The sequence below is a fragment of the Balaenoptera physalus genome, assembly GCF_965194825.1.
Source record: "Balaenoptera physalus genome assembly, chromosome: 11".
In the NCBI taxonomy this organism is placed as follows: Eukaryota; Metazoa; Chordata; class Mammalia; order Artiodactyla; family Balaenopteridae; genus Balaenoptera; species Balaenoptera physalus.
In genome coordinates, this window is record NC_138896.1 from 90,280,694 (window position 1) to 90,305,791 (window position 25,098).

The 25,098-nt window shown below is 38.1% G+C and overlaps 1 protein-coding gene and 1 long non-coding RNA gene across 9 annotated transcripts in view; one reads left to right on the forward strand and one right to left on the reverse strand.

Moving 5' to 3' along the window:
- The window catches only part of LOC309637585, a 418,822-nt gene that overhangs the window by 188,088 nt on the left and 205,636 nt on the right, over nt 1-25,098 (reverse strand). The window lies entirely within an intron of this gene.
- The window catches only part of MITF (melanocyte inducing transcription factor), a 223,566-nt gene that overhangs the window by 116,293 nt on the left and 82,175 nt on the right, over nt 1-25,098 (forward strand). For 6 of the 8 annotated variants that reach the window (XM_082412299.1, XM_082412298.1, XM_082412305.1 and 3 more), the window contains exon 2: nt 19,028-19,277. In XM_082412299.1, the coding sequence (XP_082268425.1) occupies nt 19,028-19,277 (250 nt within the window). Of the gene's footprint in view, nt 1-6,626; nt 6,712-19,027; nt 19,278-25,098 lie in introns of all 8 variants that reach the window. The other 2 variants (XM_082412301.1, XM_082412302.1) reach the window with 1 other exon arrangement.

Genomic DNA, 25,098 nt, shown 5'->3' on the forward strand with positions numbered 1-25,098 from the left:
ACCTAGATAAGGAAAATAATTGCATTTTTACTAAATTTCTCATTTGAGGAAATGCCATCAAAGTGGCATAATCTCAAATCAGTGTTTCCCTCCTCAAGTTTGTGTTGTCTCACAAACTTGGCTTATTTTGTAGATTGTGGTCTGCTTATTGCAAATACCCTGCTGCCATTTATAGAGAACAAAAAGATAGCTCCTGAATCGCCTTTAATGCAGAGCAAGTATTTCTTTTGAAGTGAACTCTAACAGATAATATCAGAGAGCTCAAGGTAAGGAACTAATCTCTCGTATTGATTATTTATGAAATATCAAGCTATTATTTCATCTATTTCTCCCTTCATTAATTGCTTAAAAATTTACTTTGACAGCATTGGAGATGTCTCTTTGTAGATTATATCTGTATTCTCAGGACAGAGTTTTCTAAACAGTTTTAAAAAAACATTATTTTTTCTTCTGGATATTTGTATAAGCATCTAATATTTCTTTCATAATGTTGACATGAGCCTAGATTAAGTTTACCTGGGGTCATCCTGGTCTTGTCTGCATTTTCCTTTTCAACCTTAAAGGGCTTCTTTGTGAGCCAGGTACAATGAGCAGTCTTTCAGAAGATGCTGTACCACGAGGTTGTTACAGGGAGATCTGTTCCTGGTAGTAGAAAAAAAAAAAAAAAAGAAACAGGATGAAAGAGATAAACGTTATTGAGTGGTACTGAACAATTATTTCTGCAGGTAAGTAGTCATTAAAAATTTCCCTCAGTCATGCTGTGAGGGGTTCAAATTAGAACTGCTGGGCTGCCAGTTCCTTGTAACTTTGTATCCTAATACTTTATCCATGAAAGTGAGTTGTGTTCAGCAGCTAAAAGCTTCCAAACAAAAAGTATACAATTGTGAGTCCCACTTACACCTACTGACTTCCTAATTAATTAAATGCCATCATCAAATTATATTTCATAGCTCCTTCATTACCTGATCTTTTTCATTTTGTCACTCATCCATCCATTCTTCCATCCATCCTTCCATCCATCCATCCATCCACCCACCCATCCATCCATCTAGCAAAAATTTATTGAGCACTTACTTTATCCCAGGCACTGAGAATGAAATAAATACAAAGAAAGAACCCTGCCCTCAAGGATGAAAGACAAACAAATAAAATGATTAGAAGTTGGAGTAAGTGCTATAAAAGAAAGGAAAAACATTTACTGGGAGAGTAAATAGCAGAAGTGAGTGTTCCTGCTTTAGGTAGGATAGGGGGCAGGGGAAGCCCTCCCTAGGGAAGAAACAGAAAACCTGTGAGACCTCATCTGAAAGGTGAGAAGGAGCCACCCTGGGAAGGAGCTCCTGGAGCAGCCATCCTGTCCTTCCTCCTCACTCTTACCATGGGCCTGTGTACGTGAGTTTGGGGTTTCTCTGGGGTGAGCCCCAGAGAAGCAGAGCCTCTTGCATCTTCCTGTTTATCTTCCCCACAGCACTTGAGAGATGTCTCTCAAATGCTGGGTGCATCAATAGATGTTTGAGTAGAAGGGCCTTTCGGTGGCATCTTTTTCCAGAGCGTGAACGCGATGGCATGTGGGGAAAAGAGGGGATGTGTTTGTTACTCTGGAGAGTAGTTTGTGAGTTTTGTAATCACTTTCATGATACTCGTTAATCAAGGCTTTCACTCAACATTCAAAGCATATCCATTGAAACTCCAAGTGAACACTTTAATATATCGAACTATTCAAGTAAAACTTCTTTATTCAACAAATAAAGGGAACTTACATTCTTGGGTGTTTTTCTGTCACTCTTGGAGAGATAATTTACATAGAATATATTATATATAATTATGTATATTATAATATGTTCTATAATGGTGGTTCCCAGGCCTTACTTCACATTAGTCTTTTATGAGAATCTTTTTAAAAATACGGAATTCAAAACCATGCCTTTGGAGAGTCTCAATCATTTGTTTGGGGAAAGATTCTTGGCATTTGTATTTTTAAATGCTCCTGAGTTGATTTTAAGGAGATGGAGTGGGGAGAAATGTCCCCAGGTGCTTCTGATAGGAATACAGGTTTGGGAACCATTGGCTGGGATCACAATAGAACATGATGGGTAGGTGCTTCCTAAATTGTATGTAGGGGGTAGTTCATGCGTCAGTGTAGTGCTTGGCGTGTATTAAGTCCTCAAATGTTAACTATTGTGAGGGTGGTGAGAAGAAGTAGTTTATTGAAAAGAGCAATACCTATCAGAAGGAAAGATATAAGAAAATGATGTGCTTTGGGGGCAATAAAACATTTGATACCCAAATAAAACAAGAAGAATTCTGACTGTGATAAAAGAGTGGTTCTACTTTTCTTCAGCTGAGTTTTGGACAGGATAACAAGTAAAACCTCTTATCTCTTCTCTAACATGTTCAACATAGTGATTGAATTTTTCCTTCAAAAAAGATTGAGGCCCAAATTTAGCCAAAAAAAAAAAAAGAAAAAGAAAAAGTTGGCTGTCACTTGGATGTTTGATAGTTTTAAGTTCCATTTTAGTTACGGTTGTCTTTGAAAAAGGTCAGTAAGAATTCTGATGACTCTAGTTGATTTGCTGGAATTTGGGGCAAGGAGTAGTAATTAAGATTTTAATTGTATTGGAGTACAGGTAATATTTTTATTCTGCATTCAGCGTTTTGTGTTAAAAAATAGTATCTTTCTTTTTCCTCTGCTACCAAATCTTAGTTTGTGTTTAAATTTAGGGTTTATGTGTATATATGCATTTATGCATATATGTGTGTGTTTATACATGTGCATTTATATATGTATATGCACTTAGGATACATATCTGAATAGTACAAATGTGAACAAGAGAGTTGCTTACACATTATAGATTAATCCATTTTAAACATATGAACATCACATGGACTATTTTTTTTTTAAGCATCTTTATTGGAGTATAATTGCTTTACAATGGTGTGTTAGTTTCTGCTGTATAACAGAGATAATCAGCTATACACATACATATATCCCCATATCTCCTCCCTCTTGTGTCTCCCTCCCACCCTCCCTATCCCACCCCTCTAGGTGGTCACAAAGCACCCAGCTGATCTCCCTGTGCTATGCGGCTGCTTCCCACTAGCTATCTCTTTTACATTTGGTAGTGTTTATATGTCCATGCCACTCTCTCACTTCGTCCCAGCTTACCCTTCTCCCGCCCTGTGTCCTCAAGTCCATGCTCTATGTCTGCGTCTTTATTCCTGAACCATGGACTATTTATTCTACTAGGTTCTAGGGATACAATAGTAAACCAAACAGACGTGGTTCCTGCCCCTCAGAAGACATTTGTTGAATAATTGCATGACTACTTGAGGGGCAGTATCGTGGAAATGTATGTAATGTTTCATGAATTTTGTAGATGGTGTCAGATGTGTAGGTCAAGCTTTATTCCATTTGCCAGTGGGTATTTCATTGCTGTGTTCGGGGAGATCCCCCAAGAACATTAGCATAATATAGATATTTCTGAAGTACCATGAATAAGTTGAACACGTGCCCCTTAAAGGTAATTTTACTTGGACACTTATGTAAATGGTCAATGGTTAGCCTCCTTGGGGTGGTAGATTGTCCAGGACAAAATGTCAGGCGATGTCATTGGCGGGACACGCCAGGGGAGCATTTGGCACCACATTCTGTCCCTGCTGGAATGGCTGGAATTGATTCCGTTGGTTTCATGATCAACGTTTGAGAGCCCACGGAGGGTACAGATTTTCCCTGTGTGTAAGCATGTAATAAATCAGGGTTTCAGTTGTAAAACTTCCCCGGGTGTGTTGTAACTTAATGCAGCTTCAAACAGTGTCCAAGGTGGGAGAGAGTCCAGCTTGGTCTTTTAAAAAAATCATCCCTTTGAGGTCCTGATATGGTAATTTCTTACCCTCTCTGTTTTCTTTGATCTTCCAGTTTCTTTATGTTTTTTTTTTTCATTCTGTTGCATTTCCATTGGCTCTGTAGATTGGTCAGTGTGCATCCAGAATAGACAGTTCCAACTACAATCATAATTGTAAGAGCTATTTTTTAATTGAGAGCTTATTACTATGTGTCAGACTGTGCCATACATGTTACATATATCATTTCCTTCAGTTTTAACAATAACCTACAGGATAGCCATTTATCATTTCCCCTTTCTCAAGTGAAGAAACTGGGGCATGGAAAGTTTAGTAAATTTGCACAAGGTCACAGAATGGGTAAGTGGTGGGATTTGAACCTGGGTAAGTTGACACCAGAACCTGTGTTCTTTTTTTTTTAGCTGAATTAATTAATTAATTTATTTATGGCTGCGTTGGGCCTTCGTTGCTACGTGGAGGCTTTCTGTAGTTGTGGTGAGCGGGGGCTACTCTCCATTCCGGTGCACAGGCTTCTCATTGTAATTGGCTTCTCCTGTAGTGGAGCACGGGCTCTAGGCGCGTGGGCTTCGGTAGTTGTGGCTCACAGGTTCTAGAGCACAGGCTCAGTAGTTGTGGCGCACTGGCTTAGTTGCTCTGAGACATGTGGGATCTTCCCGGACCAGGGCTTGAACCCGTGTCCCCTGCATTGGCAGGCAGATTCTTAACCACTGCGCCGCCAGGGAAGTCCAGAACCTGTGTTCTTGATTTTTATGCCAAACTGTGCTAGAGGCAGGAGAAGTGAGGTGTGGAGTAGGTTAGTAAAGGGAATAGTGTAGCATCTTAGTCATCTGTTAACCCTAGTACCCAGCACAATGCCAAGTGTGTAGAAACTCCTCAATAACTATTGTTAATGAATGCAATCATTTGCATCAGGGACGTGGATTCCCCACCCCACCCCCATTCCTTGTGTTTATTGGTCTTTAGCTTTACCAGTAATCTACCCACTTTAATCCACTTCTCTCCACTCTTGTCCCTTCTCCCCTCCCCCTCCCCCATAAAGTATCATCACCTCCTACTAGGACTATTGCAGTAGCCAGTCTTGCTCCTTCTCTAGGTGGTTCTCGATACAGCAGCCAGAGGGACCTTTCTAAAAACTCAGATCTGAGCCCATCACTTCCCTGCTTACAACCTCTCAATGGTTTCCTGTTCATCTTGGAACAAAATCAATGACTCTTCTCTGGTCTCCCAGATCCTGATGGTCTGGTCCTAGCCACCACTTTAGTCTCACAGATGCCATGATTTCCCTTACTCTCTGTCCTCCAGCCACAAAGAATCTTCCTTCTAACTCCTCACTTCAGGATTCTTGCACATGTTGTTACCACTGCTCAGAAGACTCTTCTCCCGTGCCCCCCTCCACACCCGTAACCCATGACTGCTACCCCCACTCACTTCTATGCCCAGAGGTCCCTGCCTAAGGGAAGCCTTTTCTGACCCTTACATTTTAAGCTTTCCCAGCTCCTTGTAGCATTTACCACATTTCATTATATATTTGGGTGATTACTTAATATGTGTCCCACTAGACTGTAAACTCCAAGAGTTTGCACAGTGCCTGGGACGTAGTAGGTGTTCCATAAATATTTATTCAACAAAAGAAAAAATGAAAAATGAACAAAGAATAAAAAGAGCCAGAAATAGCTTGTCGGAGACTCCTGGCTGGATATTTGCTATTATTAAAGGGAAATTAAAGAAAGATAATTTCATTACATTATGAAATTCAAGTTGGATTATGGCTTATAGAGACTGCATTGTTTTCCAACTATGTACTTCGGAGACAAACTCTTAGGCACAGAGAGGTGAAGTAACTTGCCCAGGGCACACAGCTAGTCCATGTCAGATGTCTTTTTTCTGACCTCTGAATTGTGTGTAGGCAGAAACAGACATATTTTCATAACTGTGCAGAACATCTTTGGTGTGCTGAGTCTGTACGAGCTGCATCAGTATTTGATAATATTGACGTCATGTCAGAATTTTAAAGCATCTTTTGAGAGCATGTATTATTATTTCGGCATGTTCAGAATTTAATTAGATGACAGTCTAAGAATACACAGATGTATGGCCTAAAGATGTCCTAAAAGATAGTGCCCACAGTTGAAGCAGCTTGTGTTTGACTTCCACCAGGACTGGGCAAGGGTAGCCCTCCGTATATTCTTGGGGTCTGAGGGTAAGGAATGTTGTCCAGATCTCTAGCTTGTCAGCAGTAGAGCATGTTCAGTAATCAAGCTCCAGTTCCCAAAATGCCTGTGCATGGATGCAAGGCAGCTAGAGGTGTGTGATGAGCTGATGCCAGAGGTCTCCCCAGTTGAGAAGGGGCACAAGCTGTCCCACAACCCTCCTGGATTCTGTGGCTCTTTTAAGTGTTAGAAATTCACCGGTATGTGAAATTACCTCAGGTTTCACGTTCTCTGTAACGCACAGCCACTGCAAGCCTCCACCGGTACCTGTGCTTGGGAGGGCTAAGTAAGTATCCCAAGGTGCCGTCACCTGGCTGCTGGGTTGGATTTCTGGTGGAGCCTGTGTCCTTGCGAAGCCCCCGTTGCAGGGTGAGGCAGCATTTTTGTCCTGCAGGTACAGTAGGTACTGGATTAAACAGGTCTGCTGTTTCACACAGACACCAGGCACCGCTGTAGCACGAGCTGTGTTTGGATTGGAGTTTCCAGGGCCTTATCAGGAGCCACCCCTAGTGACACAGCCGGTGCCAGAACTAACTTTGACTTTCACTCTTCACCAAGGGCTTGCAGAACACCTTAAAGGAAAAAAGATGGAGGCGCTTAGAGTCCAGATGTTCATGCCTTGTTCCTTTGAAAGCTTATATCTGTAAGTGAAGTTTTATTCTGGAAGTAATCCTGGGACCACTTGACAGGAGTTTTGTTTTTGTTTTCTGTTTTTGCTTTTTAAGGGGAGGACAGAGAAAGGGGCGGTTCTATTCGGAGTTAAAAATACTGGAACTGTTACTCTGTGACTGTGGGTTTAATCGGCTTCAGCTGTAACCTCTAGTAGGTGGCTATGACAAGGATAACGACTAATTTGTGGGGGGAGGCGGGATTGAAATCCTAGCCCATTAGCTCTGCCTTCTCTTTTGAAATGGAATGTTGGTCTTAAATTAATCATGCCAAAAATGACTGCTTGAAAAATCTGAGTGAGAACAGAGCTTGATTTATGATTACTAGGTAGACTGCAGCCCAGCTTCGTGATGAATAAAAAAGGGTTTTCTTCAGGAAAACGAGCGTGCTTAGTGACATTGGTCAAAATTGCCCCATTGCAAACACTTTGGATTTTTTGCTTTCTCCCCCCCCTGCCCACCCGCCCCCCCCTCCCCGCAACTGTGGAGTAGTAACAGTTGCATTAATAAACATCTCGTTTGAATTTCTGCATATTGATTTTTTTTTTTCTCTTTGAGAGGAAAACAAAACGTCCAAAATCAGAATCATCTGTCTGGCATAGAAATGTAGAACAAGCTTGAAATTGGCACTTTCAAAGAAATACTGAAATGGAGAAATGCTTAATGGGTCAAAGCTCTCCCCTCCCACTCCCCCATTTCCTTCAACATTGACTTTCAGTGTTAGGCGATAAGATTTGAAAACAATACTAAAAGCTGTGTCCCTAAGTGAATAAGCATTCAAGCAAATCAACTTAAGCAAAAGCCACCTCTGGAGCTTAATAATTATTTACTGAACGTTCCTGGGTCATGAGAGAGGTTCTGATTAAGTCAGAAAAGCATTATGTTCAGCAGCTTGTGAAGGTGTGTTTAAAGACGGCAAGAATAATGGAAAAATACTAAGTGTAGCAGAACTATTTTGGGAATTTGATTCTGAAAAAAATAAAATTCCCATAAATGTAATTGTGGTAAAAGTTCCTAACGTTCAGTAGGTAAATCTTTAAAAGGTTTTATAGTAGCTTTTAAAATTATTTTTAATTTGCTATTTTTGCTGTATTGTTTGCTTCTGTAGATGTTTTTTCATTGTATGTCATTAAAACAGTTTAATTACTCATTTCTCTAAAATGAAAGAACATTTTATGAACAGAGTATACATAATTGTGTATTTAAAATGTCGTCCTGTTAGAAATGTTATAATTTTCTGCTTTGTAAATCAGATACTAGTTAGGGAGATGATGGCTATTCTTTGTGATTCATACCCCACAAAAATGTCCTCTATAACTTACTAATTTTTGAAATATTATTTTTAAGCAAATTAATGGATATCATGATTGGATAAAACATGCCATTCAGCTTAAGAGGACAGTAGTGGTGTCATCCTTGAATTTACACCCAAATTAATTCTTAATTTCAACTACTTTTGCTTAATTGATTTTGAATTTTTTTTTTTTTTTTCTGGTTAACTAAACTACTGGCCACAGGAACATGCTTCCTTTATGAACTCGCAGAATGAAATTCTTAGCACACATCTTTGACAAAACTTGTTCACTGAGCTGTTGCCCATTAACTTCTTTGTGCCTGCTCTTTTGGGGAGGGCACACACTGTGAATTAATTGTTTCTTTTGTATTTTCCTCTAGGAAAGCAAAGAAACAACATAGCAGAAGGCAACATTGTAAGAGATTTGGCTTCCTAGAAAATAACTTGTCAGTTTTCACTAGTTTAAAGTTACTAGGCACCTCAGAGGGTACCAATCCAGGAATTGAAGTACAGCACAGAAGAATCCATTGCCTATTACTTACTGATTATTGTCTGCAGGGTGTGCTGGCCACTGCTCTAAGAATCTTACTTGCATTAATACATTCAGTTCTCATACTTGCTCTAGGATAAAGGTACTTTTTCCTACCTCCATTTTGTAGATGACAAAATTAAGGTTTGGGCAGGTGAAAGATCCTGCCCATGTCATATAGCTGAGAAACAACAGAGCTGGGATTTCAACAGAGGTATTCTGGGCCCATGTCTTGTGCCTTTCTCTGTTCCGTTCTGTGGATTCTCATTTCAGATACTGAATGAATTGATGTTTCTTCCTCTGCCTTTTAATTGAGTGTGTATCTCCGATGCTCAGATTTCTGAATTATCCAAACTATAACTCCTTTGAGCTTTTGAGTGGCTATGATTAGTCCAATGCCACAGTACTTGTCTATCAAATGGATTTCTTTATATCCAATTCAATGTTGATTATAAGGTGACTGTTCGGGGGAGATGAAAACTCTACTAAATGTATACAATGATTATATGACCTATTCTGACTTGAGAACTCTTAAAATGTGGAGGGAAAGTTTGTCTTAGAATTAAGGTAATACAGTAGGTCTCTAGAACTGAGCTTTTTGGAAAAAATGTGTTCTCTGCCACTGGATGACTCAAGCAAATGGTTTGACTAAAGGTCTTCCAACACTTAAGGTTTTAGTGTTATCTGATTTTAGGAGGTGGGGTATTTGTTAGAAGAGAGACACCAGATTTACTCTTTGGATAGATATTTATTTCATCCTACTATATGCTAAGTATTCTTTTAGGTGCTGGGGAATTTATATGTGAATAAAACATAAATCTCTGCCCTCATCGTGCAGGCTCTGTCTGGTCATGAAGGGCCAGGAACATTCCAGCTCTGTCCTTAAGTCTGGTTCTCATCCTCGTGGTCCAAAGTGGCTGCTAGTCCTGCAGCCATTGCAGCTAAATTCAAGGAGACATGATGGCAAAGATGGGTATCTCTTTAGGGAGAATTTTTGGACGTACCACATGACCTTTCTGCTTAAGTCTCATTGGCAAAACTTAGGCGTGAAGCCAACCTAGCTCCTGGAAAGCTGGGAAACGTTGTGAGTGGCAGTGTACCAGCCTAAACAAGGAGAAAATAGAATGGATACTATATTGTTTGAGTTGTAGCTCTTAGGCTGAAACATTGATTTTTTTTTTTCTTTTTTGGAGTAACTGATATTTTCTAAAATGCCACAAAAATGAGCTATGGTATAACAGAGCACATCCAACTGGCTTAAACAGAAATGGAGATTGAGAGTCCCTTGTAAATCAATATCCTATGTACAGGATTATCAAGTCTTCAGGGATGGTTTGATCCAGATGCTCTGTGTCATCTAAACACTGGCTCCTTCTTCATTCTTCCTTCTTTTCAGGCTTCTGTTCCGTCTTTCAACTCACATCACTGTTTCATTTAGTTTGGCTTTCTTTTCACATGGGTCCAGGAAGTTCCAGATTTATATCCTAGCATCTTTCCAAACATTAGTATACATAGAGGTCTTTTACCCCAATATTTCTAGTCAATATTTCTATTTCTACTCAGCATAGGGCTGACTGTTATTGGACCATTTTAGAGCACAAGCACATTCGATGGGTATGCTGATTGGTCCAACTTACGTTGTGTTTCTATGTCTGGAGTTGGCAGCACCGCCATAACCTACCTCGTGAACGGAAAGTGAGGAGGCTGATTTTTCAAGGTGAAATCAGGGTACTTTGCCAAAGAAGTGGGACAGGATGCTGGGCAGGCATAAGTAACATGTGACCACCATAAATCATTACCACTATTTGTAAGGCTGGCTTTTAAACCGTGACAGGTGCACACATTCACTACTCCTGAGATCACAATTGGTACTTTTGTCTTGATTTCCACACAGTATTGCAGACTTTGCATCTTGGTTGATATGTTTTAGACATGCAGTAGTTGTTAAGCGGTTAAGGCTTTTGAATCTTCTCTGACCTGTTGTGACGTTGTCTAGACAAGTGGTCAGAGCATGCCCTGTGACTGGGGCAATTATTTGAGTAGAGATAGAAGGCTTTTCTGTCTTTAAAAAGATCCTTCCAATTACTTTCACACTCACGTCTGAATTCTGTCATTAGATTGTCATAGTTTTGGATAAAAAGTTCTTTCTTTTAAAATACTCTAAGTGGGATATCTTGTCATACCATATCAATTACTTACACCTTATAGGTGAATTTTTCAGAGCCTTTTAAAGCATGGCGTCTAGATATGAATGAGATTCCATAGTCGGACAGTGTAAACAAGAATTCTAGAACATGGTCTAGTGAAAGGCAGCTTGATAGGAGAGACAAGAAGCGTGAGTGTGGGACCCTCAACTTTATCTGCTTTATAGCTTTTTGATAGTAGGCTGACAGAAATAATTTCTTTGAGGGGAATTGAGAGTTAGGAGCATGGAAACCCATGGGGGCATCTGTGGGAAATGGAGGACAGTCATGGCCTTCAAATGAGGAAATGGCGCCCTCATATCCTTGTTTGAAAATATCTTTTAGTAAGAGATTCTCCTTGGCTGGAGTGTATAGAAGTGAGAAACTCTCTTTGGGAGGGGTGAAAATAATCAACTTAAAAAAAATCTGATGAGAAACGTTGCCTAGAAGAACATCGGTCTAATATTACAGAGGTCTCAACCATTTTTGGTCATCCCTCCTAGTTAAAGTAAGGTTTTTTTCAAGCAGACTCTCTCAACGTGTTTTTATTTTACTTATAAATTTTATACATGTGCCACTATACTAATACTATATTATAATATACAACATACACAAAAATAGAAAATAGAAATGATGGATAAATCTTACATAAATTTTAATCTTTTCTTCCTGCACTCCAGGGTATCATTTTTTTATACCCTCTTTTGAAGAATATTGATATATTGGGAATCTCATTATGTTTCTCTTTGATTGTGATATAATCAATTATTGAAATTACTCTTACTGGCATCTGTCAAAGGTCCAGCTTAAAGAATACTAATCCTGAGTAGATACAGAGAGACTACGATGTTTTCAAACTAATTGGGGTCCAGGTGTTGAAAAGTAACAATTCTAGCTTTTAACTTGCGTATGATTGGTGGTTCTTGCTTTTTAGAATGCTTTCCTCCTTTTGTACCATGGAGAGTAAAGAGCTCCAGAGGACAGGTGTTCTGTCCACTCTGGACACCATGCTACCCTCACGTCTGGCAGAACCCGGCCCTTGGAAATGCTTTGCCAAAGCGTTCAAATATTTGTTGAAGGAAAGAAGAGGAGGAAGACAAGGTGCACTTTGCAAGTCTTTTTATTTCCTCCATGCCAGAAACCTGTAGTGCTTATTGTCTGAGCTGGTAATGTTACCAGAAAAAGCTGGATGTTTGGCATGTTTTCATGTTTTTTTCTTGACCACTAAAACCAAGGTTGGTAATGCCTGAAGTCCACAAGATCTCAATTTTTGAAGCCAAACTGTGAAATCTGGTACTTTCATGTTTACATGAGTTATACGCTCAGTTATTTTAAGTGAGATATATATTTATCATATATATCATATATACCATATATCAGACATACCATATATTTCACATATATATCACGTAGACAAGTAACAATGTATTTTCTTATTGGTACTTGCTTCCACCATTCACGATGAAGAAGTCATCTTTACGCTTACAAAGCGATGACTTTGGAAGGAATGGAAAGGTTAAGATAATGGAAGTACTGATCATTCTAAAATGTTAGATACCCAGACTGCCATTTAAAAAGATATGTCCATTTACTGACTCTTATTTCGGTGATTTACGCACTTGGACTTACTTTCTAAAGACTCTTAAAAATTTCTTTTTGCTGACATAACAACATTTTTGTAGATTCAACCTGTGGATTTTTTCCTTATGATAGAGTAGTTGTGTTGTAACCATGACGATCCATTGGCAGTATCTGCACAAATGTTTTTGTCTGTTTGATTTTATAGCCTGTTTGGCAGGAGTAAGTAGTCCTTCCCATTTCATTCCGTTCAACATGTTGGGTTCAGTATCAGAAGGACTCTTCAGAGCTCTTGTGAGGGTTACTGGAGGTGGGGAATGGAATGTGCATTTCCTCAGACATGGAAGAAAGTGTTCTGGTCTAAGAATCAAAGATGTGGGTTCATGTCCCAGCTCTCCTACGAAACAAATGGATAATCTTAGGTGTTCTAGTTTCTAAACATGGCATCCAAATCAGGAGCAGACTTTTTGTAGACACATTGATTCCTAGGCCTTACCTAACCTGAAGTCAGAATTTCTAGGGATAGAGCCTGGGTTTTTTTTTTTTGTTTTTTTTTTAATAAATTTATTTATTTATTTTTGGCTGCATTGGGTCTTCGTTTCTGTGCGAGGGCTTTCTCTAGTTGCGGCAAGTGGAGGCCACTCTTCATCGCGGTGCGCGGGCCTTTCACTTCCGTGGCCTCTCTTGTTGCGGGGCACAGGCTCCAGACGCGCAGGCTCAGTAGTTGTGGCTCACGGGCCTAGTTGCTCCGCGGCATGTGGGATCTTCCCAGACCAGGGCTCGAACCCGTGTCCCCTGCATTGGCAGGCAGACTCCCAACCACTGCACCACCAGGGAAGCCCCAGAGCCTGGGCATTTTGACTTTAGACAGCAGATATTGTGGCAGCCAACCTCTTGCATTTGGAAACCCTGGTAGCTTAACCTGTTCTCGGTATAGCTTTCTTACCTGTGCATGAGGTTAATTATCATGCCTTCCTGCATCTCCACTGTGTATGTGAACATTAGCCATTGTGCTTTCCTGGACATAATTACATTATATCCAGTACAGGCAAACGCTAGGCTTTGAGCTCTATCACCTGAATGATTATAAAGAAGATTAGTTTTTCCTGGAGAAAAATGCTAGGATTTTTACTTTATATCTGGTGAGAGAACTGCAGGATAAATTATCTTCCCTCCACTCCTGCAAAACTTTGTCAGATTCTCTGAATTAAATAGGGATTGCCTAAACCTTAAAAGGCAGATCTGCTATGGTCCAAACTTGCATATAGGCTTATGAAAATTCACTTTCTTGCATCAAAAAAGAAGTAGCATGTTCATGGTTTCATATTTTTTTACTACTAATTTTTGAGCTCTGTTCCAGTTTATCTGACCTATGTTCTGGTTATTGTGCTAAGCTTTTTACATCTATTACAAAGGTTTCATATTTTTTTACTACTAATTTTTGAGCTCTGTTCCAGTTTATCTGACCTATGTTCTGGTTATTGTGCTAAGCTTTTTACATCTATTACAAATTTTAATCCTCCTAACAATGCTGAGAGGCAGATATATTAAACAGTCTATAAATAAGGAAAACCGAAGCTCAAAGAGATTGACTGACTTGGCCATGGCCACAGGTTAGTAAGTGTCAGGGCTGTACTCTGCCTGAGGAATTGAAGAGAGGAAATGCAGGGGAAAGTGTATCAGCTCCTTCCGCCTGAAAGGTAAGTTTCAACTGACAACCAGATTCGTGTCTTGGATGACGATGATATGGAGACCAAAGACTGATTCCTAAAGTCTGGGGACGGGGTATTGGCATCACTGTTAAAGGTGAGGGGTGGTCAGGCAGGTGTTGTTTGGATGGCAAGGTATTGGATTTCATGGAATTTCTGATACATTTAAGTGGTTGATCAAGGCAGTGGAATTAACTCTGAATTTAGGAATATACCAGATAATTCAGAGCACATGTCCGCATACCTCTATCATTCACAGAGAAGAGGCAGACTTTGAAGGTTAAAAATGTAAATTCAGCCATCGAGGTCGGAACTTGAGTCACATTTATGGCTATTTATATAAGTGTGCATATTCTAGCTGCTGTGTTGAGCACTTTAACTTAGCTCACTCAATCACTGCTGTGCATTTAGGGGGTGGGATTTGGAGAGGCTCAGAGAGGTTGAGTGGCTCGTTAAAGATCAGATTGCTCAGCAGTGACTGAGCTAGAACTTGTGTCCAGTTGATGGCCGTCCTCCTTGAGTCACCATTGAGCAATTCCTACTTGTCAGGGAGGTTGCACGTCTGGCTTCAGTGATTCGGGTAAGTGCCAGTAAAGGCATTTGTCTCCCCTTCGGTTGGCTTTCAGAGGGTGATTTCTTGTGGTGAGATGTATACCTTCCCATGTGGAACTAGATAAGAGCCAGATAGTCTACGTAATTGACTTAATTTTAAGGCATGGTAGAAAAATTATGCGACCCTGGCTTTAAACTCTATGAGATTAGAAACCAGGTGTTCCCAGCACCTGGCACAGAGGAAACACTCAATAACTATTTGTTGAATAAATGACCTTTACATAATCTGATTAAAAGGAATCAGACTGATGGAATTAGGATTATCTAATGCAGATTGGGCCCTGGATGAGTTCAGTTAGCTTTTAAAATTAAGTACATTGGGACAACTCTTCTTGCTTATTATTAATAGTTTAAGCATCAGGTCCTCATTTTAAAAATAAGCTTTTGGCCACCTGTAATATTGTCACATAAACCTCGACTTTGAGTTTAAAACATTGTGCTCATTTGACCTGCTAACATTTTGAAGTGTAGGTATCATCATTTTTGCCAGCAAGGTGATAATTGCCCATTCAATTATTTCTAAGAGAAAACGATGTTTAAAAGATCAAGAGTAAAGCTGAGAATCTGAGAGTCATCTTTAACATGGAAATATCCCGCAGGGAGTGTGTGTAGTGAAGTGACTACTTTTTCCTTTTTTTGAGAAGATTTATTAAAATGTCAATTAGCTGAGCCCTGCTAGATTTTCTTTTGTGGGGTTTTAATTTATTTATAGGGGTCTACCATATAAATATGTATTTTTTTTCCTGATAGGCTATTTCAGTACATGCTTTAAATGATATTGTTGTTGACTTTAAAGTCTGCAGCCTTAGTGTGGTTGATAGCTAGTAATTTTAACTTAAGATGTCGCAAGAATGCTTTACTGTTAATTGAAAGGATTTTCCCCCCTGTATCACGGCCAATGGCTTGTCTTGAGCAGCTAATTAGTGCGATTTTTCCACAGCTGCATTTGCTACGGCACAAAGGTTTGCTCCTGATTTTATCAAAAGGATCAGTCTCTCTGGGAATGTTTTAACCTGACAGGCTTTGAATAGTAAGACCATCTATTTATTTATTTATTTTTAAATAGCCTTCTTTTCTGGGTTTAGGAAAGTACGTTTGAGCTCTGAACACATACTCAAAAGTGGGAAAATGCATTTCTTTTGATGTCCTTTTAGCAGAAACTTACCAGGTGAATGGATTATTTTTGAGGAATGGCTAGGTATTTTTATGGTGTGGATGAATGTATGCTATAGAAATAATAAACAGAGTATTTACATTGTTCAGTCTTTGTACATCTGTAGGAAACTATAAAGGAAAGAGGGATTAAGTCTTCTGGGATTCTGAAGACTTCCAAGAGAACCAGTGTGCTGGATATAAGTCAGTACTTTCCCATCTTATTGTCAAAATACTGTCTGTGATGGATCCAGTGTCTTCTAGCCAAACGGTGACTTTGATCACTCAAGTTATTTCTTCATGCTTGTGAATTAGTTCATGTTCCTCATGTTCTTAAATTAGTGGCATATATTCTGCCATTGAAAAAATTATTATGGCTTTATTATGGTTTGCAGGGGAAAAAGTAAAGAGAAAGAAATTTACCTATAATTCCACTCCCACAGTGGCAACTATGATCGTCTTGCTAGTCATGTGTGTGTTTGTGTACATACACACTCTGTCCTTATTTTAAATTAGAATGTAAATCCACTTTAGATCCTACTTTTTAATTTACTCTTAGGACATGCATTTCTCACTTTGTAGTTGTGCGATTAAAAAAAGGTATATTATCAAATCTATGTATCATAATTTACTTTTTTTTAAACCTATTTTATTTTAAAATCTTTTGAATGGTTTTATTTGTTTCCTCAACTTTACGGAGGTATAACTAACAAAATTTTTTAAGGTGTATAATGCGATGATTTTTTACATGTATGCTTTGTGAAACACATTTATCACCTCACATGGTTACTATTTATTTTCTTTTTTGTGGTGAGAACACTTAAGATCTGCTCTTTTAGTAAATTTCAAGCGTACAATACAGTATTATTAATTACAGTCACCGTGCTGTGCAGTAGATCCCCAGAACTTACTCGTCTTATAACTAAAAATTTGTATTCTTTGACCCACATCTCCCCTCATAATTTACATAATCATGTTCATATTAAGGGACAAATTTAGGTGGTTCACAATATTGTGCAATTTGTCAACAGCTTTGTAATGTCAGGTTTTCCACATTTTGAATTTTTTCTTAGGAAAATTATCCATCAATGAAATTTCTGAATCAAATTGATAATACTGTTATTTTCTTTTTTTTAATTAATTAATTTACTTTTGGCTGCCTTGGGTCTTTGTTGCTGCACGCGGGCTTTCTTTAGCTGTGGTGAGCGGGGGCTACTCTTCGTTGTGGTGCGCGGGCTTCTCGTTGTGGTGGCTTCTCTTGCTGTGGAGCACGGGCTCTAGGCATGTGGGCTTCAGTAGTTGTGGCGTGCGGGCTCAGTAGTTGTGGCTTGCGGGCTCTAGAGCACAGACTCAGTAGTTGTGGCTCACTGACTTAGTTGCTCCTTGGCATGTGGGATCTTTCCCGGACCAGGGCTTGAACCCGTGTCCCCTGCATTGGCAGGCAGTTTCTTAACCACTGCGCCACCAGAGAAGCACAATACTGTTGTTTTCTTAAAGGTTTGTGATAATGTATACTGGCAATGGCTCAGGATAGCATTATCTTTGCACTTATTCTTCTAGTGAACATTTTTTTAAGTTGAATCCTACCTTGAATACTTTCTTGCAGCTGGGTTTTCTAAGGTTATTATATTGTGTAGTTTTTATTCACACCCATAAATATATCTCTACACCATTTTTAGTGGCTATATATAGTGTTATAATATATTAACTTATCACAGTTTATTGAACCAGTTTTCTGTGCTGAGTAATGAGTTAACTGCTAGTGTAATTTTTATTATGTAATTTTCTGGAACTATGTGAGGGTGAAATGCAAACATTTCTTCATCCTTTAGCATGTTTTTTTACCTGTAGAGTTTGAAGGTTTCTATCTTTAAGGAGTTTATAAGGCTGGTCTGTGATTTAACGGCTTTATTTTGCCTTTGTTAGAAGATAAGGACAATATTGGGATTTATACTCAAGGAGGGAAGCTTAAAGGTGCAAATACTTCTTTTGAAGAGTAATTTTGGAGTGAATATTTTGTCAAATGTTACTCTTTTTCTGTTTCCAGTGCTAGTTAAATTTTATATTCTTTGCCCTAAATAGGGATTTTTTTTAAAAAAGAAAATGCTATTACTGGAAACAATTAAAATTTCTAGATAATAATAATTGCAACAGCAACATTTATTAAGGCAGTACTACATAGCACTCATTAAGGGATTTGTGTGCCTTATTTCATTCATTATTTTATTTAATCCTCACAAAATCCCTAAGAGGTAGGGCTTTAGCGTATAAATGATGCAAAAGACATTTAAAAAACATCTCCCATTTTAATAAATGGGTAAGTAAGAAAAATTATTGTTATTCCTCTTTTTTGTATATGGTAACTAAGGCAGAAAGGTTTAATTTTTTGTTGATGTCATAGAGCTGGCAAGATAAGCAATAGAAAACCATATTTAGGAAAATCAGGAAGTCCTTTCTTTTTGACTTACGACAAGGGTTTAAGCTTTTTAAATAATTTTGGGTAGTATAAGTACCAATACCATTAGAGGTAGGCCTCATAGGGAACTCACAAAGTGTGTGCAGGATAGGGCTTGCCAAGGTGAATCAGAAGAAAAGACAGTATAAAGAAAAGCAGGGAAAGAAGAAGTGGGTTGTCAAACTAGCTTGTCTTCTGCCCTCTTTCCTGAAGACTGAGGTCGAGTTCAGTGTTAACATTCTGGTCCAAATGCTTCTTTCATTCATAATTTTTACTTCCTGTATCATAGAAAAATTTCCCCACGACAAAGTTCACCTTTTCTTTAAACTATTCTGTGTTAGTAAACATTTTAGATATCTTCAAGGAATTTAGATAGCACGTAGGAGTAGTTATTTGGTTAGATCTGGCTATAAAAAAGGAAATCAAACAATTTATTTTTAAATGTGGAAATCTGGGTGCCATTAAGACGCCTCTCTTCTTGGCACTTCATATGGTGGCACTATATTTGGTGGTGATGAGTAGTATGCAGTATAAAATGTCAAAAAAATAAGCGTATGATAAAAATGCCTAGATGCAATCAAGCTGACTTATTTTAATTCAACTACTAATGACTTAAATCCTGTCAGCTCTTGATTTTCAATTAGGTGGAATACTACTCCGCCATCTGATTATATTTGCCCAGGCTCATGTCATAGTTTGGTGCAATTTAGGATACCCCAACATGCAAATGAAGGGTTTCATTAGGGAACTGAATCTGTGTTTTTTTGGTTTTCCCACAGCAGTTCCGAGGAGCATCCTGGGGCCTCCAAGCCTCCAATAAGCTCCTCCAGTATGACATCACGCATCTTGCTACGCCAGCAACTCATGCGTGAGCAGATGCAGGAACAGGAACGCAGAGAGCAACAGCAAAAGCTGCAGGCGGCCCAGTTCATGCAACAGAGAGTGCCCGTGAGTCAGACACCAGCCATAAACGTCAGTGTGCCCACCACCCTCCCCTCTGCCACCCAGGTGCCAATGGAAGTCCTTAAGGTACGTGAGTGTCACTCTTGCTGGTTGGGCCAAGCCTTCTTCTTCTTCAGCATTTTCCATTTTCTAGGTGTTGTATTTATCTCATCGTGTATTTGGTTATATTGACCCATGTGAATCATATTCATAAATGTCAACTCCATTGATTTCTACATGGCTTTGTATTTCCAAAGAAGGATGCCAACTAGCTGGAAATTTACTAGTAACCCTCACTAAATGGGGGAAGAGTGTTGATGTTTCATGAGAAATTACAAGCAGGAATAGATGTCTGTTATAAGGATATCTTCCCATCTTTCTTTGGGAAAGTTTCAAGATGTACAAGTTATCTGAAATGAGCTGCTTCTAATAGCTTGCATATATTTTTTCCCTAAATACGTTCCATGGCCATTCTTTAGTTTTCTTCTTTCTTGAGTAAATAATCTTGGCTGTAGAATCTGATTCTTTTAGAAAGTCTCTTCAGATATATATAAAACAGTAGAAGCGCTTTCTACGCTTTAATAACCAGACTGCATAATCCTTTAACTGAAGTGAGTTGTCTGTTTTGGGTCCCTTTGATTTCTTGCTAGAGTAGAAACTGCAGGAGCTTGTTAGCGTCATTCTATTGGGGACATATAGCTTCCTAATTACCACGGAAAATTGTAACGAGTCTAAGAATAGAATTCCATCTCACACATGGGTCCTCCACATCACATTGGGAGTTACTCCTTGTTTAAAGATAAACACTCCAAGATGTTAAAAAAAAGAAATTAGGTTAGATTGAATTTTTCATTATCGTTTCAACAAAGTGCTATTTAAAAAATTAAAATTTGAGAGAAAAAGCAAATTGAGCAATCTTACTAATGAAGAAAAATGTGTCTTAAGTCAAATTGGCAGTACGTATTTTTTATTATTTAAATTTAGAAAGATATAGCACATTATTTAGATGTTTATGTTAACGTCAAATGTTTGTTTTAAAAAGAGTATTGAAAAGTAAAATAAAATAATAAAAACAGAAAAAAAAAAGATAAACATTCCAACTCTTAAATGTGACTGATGCAAGTAAAGTTAAAAGAAAAGTAAGGGGACTTCCTTATTTTTTAATATTTTTAATCCCATCACCTAATTATTTCATTCGGAAGTGTCCCAAGTATTAGTGTTCATTAAACAATGTGAACTTCACCTGCCGGTGATTGATTGTTGGGCTTTGTATTCATTTCTGTGCTCAAAAAAAGGCCATCTCCCACTATTTAAAGTTTACTATGAAAGCAAATAGAGAGGATGCTGTGTTATAATTGGGAAGCAATCTATGATTCTTACCAGGAAGTAGGAAAGGGATTCTTTAAAAACAAATTTTAAGTCAGTTGTTTTCTTATTTGCAGAGACTCTTAAAACGTAGTGATGAAGTACTGAAACTCTTTCATAGAGAAACCAATTAAAATTCTGTTAGAGTGGAAAAGATCCAAATGGTTTAGCATCAAATTTTACTCTAATGTGATTGAAGTTCTGGATATTGCCACAATTAATGGGTATTTTATGCATACCCTCTCCCCCCCTCTCCCCCAAGTAAAGGCAAGGTTTTCTCTTTTACATTAAATCTTTCTGTTCTGCTTGGGTGAAAATCGACAGTCACTAGGTTTTTACAGATCTAAGATTTATCTAAGATTTAAGTTGTCTGGTGTTCACAAGAATCATAATTGTTTTGCCTATACCTTAGATTATTTAAAGTTGTATGAGTTAAGTAATAATATAATAAAATGTGGAGAAATATGTCTGTTTTACTTACTATAATAGTCTATTTTTTTAACCTGAAGGACAAATTTTGGAAGAGATGACACGGACTTGTGTTAGTAGTGGTTTATGTCTAATTCAAAGGTAATTCTTGATATTATATTAAAGTATTTTAGCTGAAATCTATATTCCTATTAAGGCAGTTATATCCAGTGGAAGAGAAATTACCCAAATATGTTGAAAAATCATTTCCATATCCTTTTAAAAAGGGACATCGTTTTAAAAAGTTTGTATTACTTAGAATATGTAATCGTGAAATGATTAAAATTTAAATCTATACTAATTGGTTTGAATAATATACCCGTTTTTCCTTATATGTTACTATGTCCTGGTAACACTGGCCTTAGCTGCAACCCTCAATTTAGTTATGCCAGAAATATGTCCTAAGTTAAAGCACGAATAAATTGTTAGAACTGGGAGACCTAATCTAAATAAAAATGAACAAGTGGTAAATTTATATTTCATACTGAGTTAGTTTAATCTCTATTTAACTTGTGCATTTTTATACTTCATTTATATAAAGTAGTGAAGTGTGTCATATAAATGAAAAGAAAGAAGTGTAGGCATAGCAATGCGGATAGGTTTGGTAGCTATTTAGACAGATTTTAGTATCCTTAGGTAGGTGAAAGATCAAATATAAATATATGATTTCATATACGATGGCATTCTAAGAGATTCAAATTACATTTTAAAGGAGAGTATCATAAATGATTACTTCAAATACTTAAAATACTTAGTACTTTATGAAAATAGTTTGCATATTTTCAAAAGTTTTATGTATGAAAATATTATGAATTATTTATTACGGAAAGGTAAGTGAGAGAAATGTTTTTTTTCTTTTCTCTTTTATAGTTTTTAAATCATAAGCATATTATTATGAAGTAAATGGTTAATAGAAAAACAGTTAATTTGCTTAATCTTGGCCCATTTTTCTATGAATATACATTTTCAAGGCATAACACCGAGTGTACTAATTTATACATAACGATACAGATTATTTTGAATAAATATCCTTTCTAATAGTATAGTCTGAGTAAATTCATCATTTAATTTTTAAAGATTTAAATTGCTAAAATAGAACATACCTGCTTCTCAGTGGAGGTAGATGTGTACAGTCAGACATGCTAGCATGTGCTGGAGAATCCTGGGAAAATCTCTCCTTCTCCCACTGGTTTGCAAGAACTTGATAGAAAATCACACACACAAACTCATGTTACCAACATTTTGCTGCCAGTGGGTTGAATGACTGATTTTGAAAAGCTAAATTAGTGTTTTCTGGTTAATCCCTTTTCTTTTGTAGAGTTATGCTTAAAATATGAAGCTTTATAAAACATGTTTTAAATTGTTGACAGCTTCTAGTAAATTTAGGACTAATCTTTGGAATTCATAGGGATTGGAAATTCGCATTACTTATTCCTCACATGGTTGTCATTCAGCCTATAAATTTATGAAGCTTTGCAGGATTAGCCTCTGGTTTCTACATTGATTTAATTAATTTATGACTTTATTCATACTATTGATTTTTATGTTAGGCGACATGGAATGATTAATCATATTGCTATGTATTTACATATTGGAGATATCCTTTAGGTTTCTTAATAACAGCCCTATTCAATTGGGTATTGTAATTTAAGGATGCTTCTTTGTCGTAAATGAACCAGTTCCTGGAGTGCAAAATGCATTTTCCACAGTAGTGAACAGACTCTGTATGTCAAACTGCAAATGAACAAAGTATGTCATTAAGAACCATTAATGGAAGCGGTTTCTTCCACAGGTGGGTTTTTGACTTGCAAACCTGAGGTTTGAAATTTGATCTATAGCTTCTTTCAGACAAAAGCAGAGGAACCAGGGACAGGCCTTGTGGCCACATGTGGGGTCTCATGGCCGAAGAAGCACCACATAGTAACCACTGCATTTTTGTCCGCACAGCCGTCAAGCATGCATTTTCACTGTCTCATCTCTCTAGGTCTGATTGATTATAGAAACACCTGGTTGCTCTAATCTTGGACCGGCAGGTTCGTCAGAATTCCTCCCCCTGCATGCACTCTGACAGTGTATACCTTGAAAACATTAGTTTATAGTTTGAAAACATTTCTCTGTCTAGAAGTATATAGGAAATTGCAAAGGATTTCCCTCTCTACTTCCCTTCCTTCCTTTCTTCGCCTTGGAATTTAAAAATTGAAAGGCAAGGTGTTTTCTCTGGAGTAAATTGTATATTGAATTTTTCTTTCTCCTGAGGAGAAAGGTTATATGAATTTAAAAGAAAAAATTATGTATTTTTGGTAATTTTAGGATATCTTCTTTTAAGTAGTTTGAAGGAATTTATTTTTAAATTTTTCCTTTTTTCCAAATCATCTCAGGTAATCCAAGGAATTAGGCAGATTACTGCAGAGTGAGAAAGGACGCTTGCTGTTCATCAGATACCAAAACACATTTTGCCGGGGCCCTCTACATTGTAAACTAAATTTACGTTGGCATTTATTTGGTGGTTGTCTCATGGTGTGGCATCCCATTTAGATAGTGATTCTAACAAGTCAGGATGGTTGGATGTCCTGTTTTCTTGTCACCGTGTCCGACAACCAACATTCCATGAGATTTCACTGATGAGGGAAAGGGTGGGTGATTGAATTGCTGGCCTTTCTCTGTAATTTATGAAATCTACCTGATGTTGAATTGTCAAGGTGTGGGTTATGCTTTAGGTATAATGCAGAAATAGGAAGAAGGTGTGTGGAGTTACAGGTGAGTTGGTGCGTTACAAATTAGAAGAAGGGATGGCTCCCACACCCCATTATGCATTTGATTTTCTTCCTGGTTTAGGCAGGAATACAGAACCTTAATAGCATCACATTGGCCAAAAGAAGCAAGGACAGATGCAGCACGTCTCAGATCGGCTTGCCTTGGTCCCCTTAGTTAGGGGACCTTGCTGGAGGTGCTGACACCATAAGAAAGGACATCTGAGTATTCTTTTAATCCCATAGTCCATGGGCCATCATATATTTTTGTTACCAGTCAGTGTGACTTACACAAACATTCAGTGAGTTTTGATTTCAGAATTGTTTATAAACTTCAGTGTCCTTTTGTTTTTGAATCAAACACGGTGTTTACAAGGCCACGTCTTCTCTTGGGGACAAAGGGATTCAGTTTCCATGTTCCACAAACATCTTTTCATCTTCCTAGAGACCTTGTTTCCCTATAGGGTCTTTGCATCTCTCGGTCGTATTACTTTGATGTGTTCAGTGTCACATATAAGGTAATTTTCTTTCCCTTTAAAACTTATTTTTATTGGAACTCCACTCAATACTCTGTAATGACCTATACGGGAAAAGAATCTAAAAAAGAGTGGATATATGTATAACTGATTCACTTTGCTGTACACCTGAAACTAACACATTGTAAATCATCTATACCCCAATTAAAAAAATAAAATAAAAATTATAGACAATACTTGTTAACTTGGGACCGATTTAAGCAGTGTGGAAGGAGAATCCAGCAGGACACTCTTCCTCCCTTCCTCCACCTCTTCCCTTTCTCGAGCTCCTAGGAGGGAAGCTGTTGTTAACAGTTTAGGGTGCAGCCTTCCTGACTTCTGCTGCTTTCCAACTTACAGTTCCCTTTTGTGGGAGCGAGGTCTGAAGAAATGTATTAGGCAGTTTAGATCAGGTAAACGTAAACCCTATCTTTCTTTGTTCACCTTTTCAAATGCCATGAAAGAAATAGTTTCTTCTCTTTCTGGGTTGTCTGTACTTCTGAGAATATTGCTTTAAACTCCCTGTTCCTTAGGCAGAATGGGAACTTCTTACCCTGTGTATTGGAAACACTTAGATCATTCTGGTGCTACAAGTGTGTGCCAGTTTGCCTGGGCAGCAACCGGTGGCCCATTTGCTTCCCATGCAAATGGGAATGCATACCTCCATGGGTAAGGGGTTAGTCATCTCAGGGCTGTCACAGAAAGTGCTCCATAGAATTGTCTTACATTGGTGAAATCTAACTCTAACTTAACCCAGGCTAAGTAGTGCACGCATCTCAGTAAATGTGCATTGATGAATTTCAGACGTCT